Below are 7049 nucleotides of genomic sequence, written 5' to 3'. Positions count from 1 at the left end.
TCATCATTAAGCAGAGCATATCGGTTTCCTTCCTTATGTTGTAAATTTAGAGTGGACATGGTCCCATCTCCAAAAACAAAAACCTTCTTATTTCCTATCATCCACGTTGCTGGGAGCGTGTGCTTGTTGTTACCTTGCTGATGTTGCTGTTTTGGTGGATTAGTTGACGTGGACTCTCCAAACGGTTCCAACCGTGAGCCCTGGGTGAGCAATTCCTTTCTCACCCGTTTCCTCCCTTGCTGCATGTCACCCATGATTGGGGATTTTGTTAAATGATCAGTTTTGAATTGCATGGTCCCACCTGAAGTAGGTTTAGAAACCACATTTAAACCTTGTTGATCCTTTCCTTGTTTTACTCCTTGACTCATGCTAGACGTGCGTGGTTGTTGCTGGACGTGCGTTGTTTGCTTCCTCTGACTAAGATTAGGATTTTTACATCCCTTTTTTGTAACCGTTAACCATTCCCCATGGGCTGAGCTAGGGCAATTAATGGTCGCTGCAATCACGCCTGGAATTACGGCCTCCATCATTGTCTGTTCCGTTACTAGGTTTTCCGCCTGAGATGCGTCCTGTGGAGTGCATGCTGCTGGCGGCGCCTGGCGCCGCCGCCTCCTGTGGCACCTTGGTTGTCGCTGCCGGCGAGGGGTTCTGCTTGGGCACGGGCGTCCTGGTGCAATTACGAGCAAGGTGGCCATAGCAACCACAGTGTGAGCATAGAAGATGCAATCCCTCATACTCAATGTTGTACCAAACCCCACGTAGTCCCACTCTTCCAAGAACTGGCTTATTCAGGTCTATTTCAACACAAATCCTAGCATACTTCCGTCTCTGCATATCCACGGTATTCATGTCGACTCGGATAGGAGTGCCTACTGCAGATGCCAATGTTAACAGGATAATCTCATCATAAAACTGAAAACCAAGGCCAGGGATACGTATCCAAACAGCGGTGGTACTAATCTCTGAGTTCGCCGCGACGACGTCCGGCGTCCATGGCTTCACCGCGAGATAGTGATGATATATCATCCACGGGGCACCAACCATAGCATGTTCACGATCCTCCTTCAGGTCGAACTGGACAAGGAAATATCCATGTAGAATATCACGAACCTCGATGCCTCCTGCAGGTTTCCATAAAGAGCGTAGTCGATCACCTAAGACTTTGTAGCCTATGTGTTTTCCAAGCAGTTTTACGACCAAGCAATCCTGCCATGGCTTGCAAATCACCTCATAAGAACATTCATCCTTGAAATCAAACATTGGGAAGAAGCTATTCCCCTCAATGAGATCTTTCTTCATCACTCCAGCCTCCACCAGATTCCGGACTTGCTTTTCCTTCTCTACCGTTGCTTTCCCGAGTACTTTCTCCTTGAACGTTGGCCGCCAGGCTACCTCCGGCGGTGTGCCGGGAGGCTGGCCGTCGCTCCCAGTTTGAACCCCAGTATCGCTCTCAACCTCCATTCTCTCTGCTAGGGTAGGTGACTTTAATGAGATAATTTCTCCTTTAGAAGTCTCCGGAGGGGAGTTCTGCCATATGCGAGCTAACCGTATGCTAGCCATGGTAGAGGCGTGTGAATTTATTGATCTAGGAGCCACAGGGAGTCAATTTACCTGGGAGAGTAGGCAAAATGGTCGTCGGATGATTGCAAAGCGCTTAGACAGGGCCTTTGGTGATGTTTCATGGCGGCACAACTTTCCGGAGGCTTATGTGGAGAACTTAGCGAGAGTCTATTCGGACCATTGTCCTGTCTTGGTTCGTTGCCATGCTCCTGTTGATCGTATAGGCCGCCTTTTTCATTTTTTAGCGGCATGGGCCACACACCCATCCTTTGAGCCGCTAGTCAGAGATACATGGAAGGAGCCGCCCCCTTCTCTGGTAGGGAAGCTCGATAATATTAGGACGGCTTCGCTCTCTTTTAATACCAATGTGTTTGGTAACATTACACGACGGAAAAAGCTAGTGGAACGCTGTCTACAAGGTCTTCAACGTGAGTTGGATATTCGGGAAACAGAATCTTTGCTCCGTTTGGAGAAAGCTTTGCAGGAGGAGTATGAACAGATCCTTAAGCAGGAAGAGTTAACATGGTATCAGAAATCTCGGAAGCGTTGGGTTAAGCTTGGAGATCGTAATACCAAATTCTTCCATCTTCAAACTGTGGTGCGCAAGAAGCGGAACAAAATCCAAGGAATGTTTGTTGATGAGACGTGGTGCACAGAACCGGAGGGTTTGAAGGCGGGGGCTCAAGCCTTTTTTACTAATCTGTTTTATGTTGATTCGCAGGTTTGTAGAAATCATGTCATGGAGATTATGCCTCCCTCTATTTCAGCAGATGACAGGATGGAACTTGTCCAACCTATTACCTTAGAGGAGGTGCGCCGAGCAGTCATGGCTATGCAATCCTTCAAGGCACCAGGAGCTGATGGTTTCAAAGCATTCTTTTATAAGCAGTCCTGGCACATCTTGGGACAAGACCTCCATGCTATGGTAGCCGATGCCTTTACGAATGGCAAAGGAGACCCATCTCTGTTGGAGACCCTCATTGTGCTTATCCCTAAAGTGGACAACCCACTCCGCTTCAAGGATCTTCGCTCTATCAGCTTGTGCAATGTGCCCTATAAGGTGATCACGAAGGTGATTGTGAATAGGTTTCGCATTTACTAAATGACTTGGTTGGCCCTCTTCAAGGAAGCTTTATTTCGGGGCGAGGAACCAAGGATAACATTATTTTGGCACAGGAGGTCATGCATACAATCCATACTTACAAGCGCAAGGGAGGGTTGGTGGCTTTAAAAATAGATTTGGAGAAAGCATATGATCGAGTCAGTTGGGATTTCCTCCGGGCTACATTGTATGATTTTGGCTTTCCTCCGGCAGTCATTGATCCGATCGTGTGGGGGGTTCAATCGGCATCGATATCTATCTTGTGGAATGGCTCCAAACTTGATTCATTCACTCTACAAAGGGGCCTCTGTCAAGGGGATCCTAGCCTCTTTTCACCTTACCTCTTTGTGTTGTGCATGGAGCGTTTGGCTCTTTTGATTCAAAAGCGGGTTAATGAGGGAGCATGGCACTTCATCCGGATTGCAAAGGAAGGTATTGGCATTTCACATCTCTTCTTTGCTGATGATGTTTTACTGCTCTGTCAAGCAAACAAGAGTCAAATGCGAGTTGTCGCTGATACGCTAAAGGACTTTTGTGAGGCTTCTGGTATGCGGGTAAACTTAGACAAATCTTGTATGTTTTGCTCTAAGACTGTTGCGGCATCTGTTCAAGAGGAGTTGTCCACCATATTGGGAATCTGGAGAGCCTCCAATCTCGGGAAATACCTGGGCATCCCTTTGTTGAAAGGACGAGTCACTCGAGACTTATTCCTTCCCATCCTTGACAAGTTTAATGCTCGGTTGGCATCTTGGAAAACTCGCATGTTGAATAAGGCCGACAAGCTTTGTCTTGCGAAATCAGTGTTAACATCCATACCTGTCCACACTATGCAATCACTGTGGCTTCCTCAGTCGATTTGTGATGCTATTGATACGAAGATTCGAAGCTGTTTATGGGCCAAGGGCTCTAGTAATCGTGGCTGGAACACGGCGGCTTGAGCCTTCGGAGTGCCAGAATTAATAATATAGCGCTGCTAGGCAGTTTGGTTGAGGATTTATTGCATAGTAAGGAGAAAACATGGGTTACTGCCTTGTCTCTGAAGTACTTGAAGTCTGATTTGATTATGCAAGGGAAATACAAGCAGGGAAATTCCTATGTTTGGCACAACATCATTCGGGCAAAGGATTATGTTGGAGCAGGCTTTCATCCTCAGCTAGGTGATGGGCTTTCATCGCTCTGGTATGTGGATTGGCTGGGGACTGGAAAATTATGCGAGCGGGTACCATTCGTTCATATTTCAGATACACAGTTACGGGTTGCTGATTTGTGGCGTGAGGGGCACTGGAATTTTGATGGGTTGTTTACAGTACTACCACCCTGCGTTCTTGGTGAGATAGCTGCGGTGTCCATTCCCCAGAGTAGCGCTCGTACGGATTCTGTGAGATGGCGTCACAGCCCGGAGGGGTACTACACACCAAGCTCAGCTTATCAGTTTTTGACAGAACCTTTGGTGGATGATTTTGGTTTATGGAGAATAATTTGGAAGATGAAGGTTCCGGAGAAAATTCGTTTTTTCCTTTGGCTCGTTGCTCATGTTGCTCTTCCAACTAATGCTAAGCGCTTTCAATCTCATCTCGTGACCAATGCAGCGTGCAACCGCTGCGATGCTGATCAAGAAGACTTGGATCATCTCTTCTGCGGGTGCCCGGACTCGAGAATTTTATGGAGCTATTTCCGAACAGTGCTACCTCCTCTTGCACATCATGTTGATTTTATGTCATGGTTCACGACATTGCTGTCTCATCGTCACAATATCCTCGGTTTCGCGGTCTTATGATGGATGTGGCGTTGGCGAAATAACCGAATCTTTGAGCCGCAAGCCTTACCTCTGAACCAGGTACTGAAGTGTGTGCTTAGGGATGATTCACTTTGGCGTCATTCCTTACATCAACGACTGCACCAGCCTGTTGCTAGCGGTTCCGTCGGGGATAATGGCACACAGATGGTGGTTCGTCTTACTGTGGATGGCAGCTGGGATCCCCGGAGGGTTGCATGGGATGTGCAGCTGTGATTAGAGAACACACTGGTCGTTGGGTAACAGCGATTTCACGGAGCTTTGACCATGGCCGCGCTTTCTTGGCTGAGCTCTTGTCGATGGAACTTGGCCTTCTGCACGCAATGGATAATGGATACAATTCATTCGAATGCTTGACAGATTGTGCTCAAGTTGTGACTTCCTTGCAATCAGGGAGGGATGTTGCGAATTACTGGGATTGGGAAGCTATTAAGCGTGTGTGTGAGCTCATGACTAAGTTTCAAGATGCCAAACTGGCTCGAATTGATAGATCTAGGAACAACACGACAGATTGTCTAGCAAGGGAGGCCTGCAGGAATGGATCGCTAGTTCAAGTGTGGAAGAACCCGCCCTCATTTGTTTTTGCATCACTGTTCTTAGATGCTATTAGTTAGTTTTTCTTTGTCGTTAATTTTCCTCCTGTAATAAAAAAAAAACTAATTTATATATTCACATCCAAAACTAATTTAAATATCATTAATATATTTGCGTTAGTTTAAATAAAGTTTATAAATCATTTCATATTTTCATTACACATCAAAAAATGTTCTTATCAAAGATATCCAAATAAATTTCTCTTACCAGAATCACGTTTTTCGAAAATATTTCCAAACATAAATCACATCACTTTAACTCACGTGTCTAATACTCAATTCTGGCTAAACTCAATTTTGCTAACGCTGATCCAAATACACACATAATTAGATATCGTGCGTTGCACATATTTATTTACAAATTTTTTAACATTATATAAAAAATATTATAATTTATTTTTAATTATAAAAGATTATTAATAACTAATTGGACGAATGCTACTGGTTTTGAGTTGATCACTCGCTCACATAGAGCTGAGATGTTGGTGGTTGCCTCCTTTTTCCAGGAGGCAGGAGCAACCCATGATCCTTTGGTGGTAGAGGATCTGGATCTTTAGTGGGGACTGCAGATAGGTCACGACTTGGAGATCAAGATTTCCAATTGTAGTAGCTCGAGCCATGACCTCTTCTTCTTGTCCAGCTGAAATATTAGGTGTTATCCAAGATTGTATGTATCGGGCCTCTAGTTTTAGAGCTATTGCTTTCTCATCACATGTTAAGAGGCAAGCCAATAATGTAACATGGGATGACCTCCCTCACAATGTGGGCCGCACAATTTTTGCAGATGCAACCTTTTCAAGTTAATATATGAGCTAGGTACTTTACATCAAAACAAAGTTGTATAATTAGTAATTAATATAATTAATAATATAAAAAGTTATTAATTAATACCTAATATCATCACTAATTAATGTGAAGGTGAAGTCAATTTTACTGCTATTTATTATTATGATTATTATTTTTAATTTTCTTTTCACAAATTGTGATTAACAATGAGAAACTCATCAAAAGTCTTACAATAGTATTTAATATATTCAATAATAGAATTTTTTTATTAATATCTAACCAATGTTGTTATTAATATAATAAAAGTCAAGTAAATTTTACTTTTACTTATTACTATCATTATTTTTTAAATTTTTTTCTTAAGTTGTAATTAATAATTGAAATTAAAATAGTAATAATTATCTTTAAATACGAGAAACTGTTTTTTTTTATAATTAGTAATTAACATGCATAATGATTAAGGGATAATCCTCTAATTGGTCCCTGTGGTTGTGTGGCCGTCTGAAATTAGTCCCTCCCGTAAAATCTAAGTCCTCGCGTTTGAAAAGTGTGTGGAAATTAGTCCCTCCGGCGAGGACCTGCTACACACACTTTTTCAAACGCGAGGACTTAGATTTTACGGGAGGGACTAATTTCAGACGGCCACACAACCACAGGGACCAATTAGAGGATTAACCCAATGATTAATATTAAATTTTACTTAGAGTTCAATTTTTTTTTTACTTATATATATTGACAATATTCATCAACAACTATTAATAGTGAATCACGAGCAGACCACTATAACTTCCCTATTATATAAGTTTATATCTAGAATATATTTTAGCGAAATGTTGACAACACTCTCTTTCTAACCGTCTTTATATGATTGGTTAAAATTCAAGTAGGTTCCACAAATTGGGAGCGAACCCATATAATTTATTGGACGCTACATGGATTTTAATCAACAAAGTGTTAGAAATAAAGTGTTGCTAGTATTCCTCTTTGTTTTAATGTAAAAATTGACTTTCACTTGCAAAATACATTTGGTCAACTCACTCATGACAAAACAACATTGGATTCCAGTTGAAATCGCAATTTGTTTGAAGAAACAAACAAGCACTTTATAGGCTTTTAACCTGTGTAGAAACAATGAAGAGAAACAACATAGTAAGAAAGATTATTATTTTTTATAGCAATCTTGTCAAAATGTAGTGAATGATAACAAGTAAGA

The 7049-nt window shown here is 42.5% G+C and overlaps 1 protein-coding gene across 1 annotated transcript; it reads right to left on the bottom strand.

Annotated features, from left to right (window-relative positions):
* Window positions 1-486: 486 nt before the first annotated feature.
* On the bottom strand, window positions 487-1560 carry LOC130743687 (uncharacterized). The gene has a single exon (XM_057595918.1). The coding sequence runs from the start codon at window positions 1558-1560 to the stop codon at window positions 487-489; it is 1074 nt and encodes a 357-aa protein (XP_057451901.1).
* Between the last annotated feature and the right edge of the window lie 5489 nt (window positions 1561-7049).

Source organism: Lotus japonicus, chromosome 3 (assembly GCF_012489685.1).
Source record: "Lotus japonicus ecotype B-129 chromosome 3, LjGifu_v1.2".
NCBI classification, from domain to species: domain Eukaryota; kingdom Viridiplantae; phylum Streptophyta; class Magnoliopsida; order Fabales; family Fabaceae; genus Lotus; species Lotus japonicus.
The sequence above is the reverse complement of the archived record's forward strand: the minus strand, read 5'-3'. Positions and strand labels throughout refer to the sequence as shown.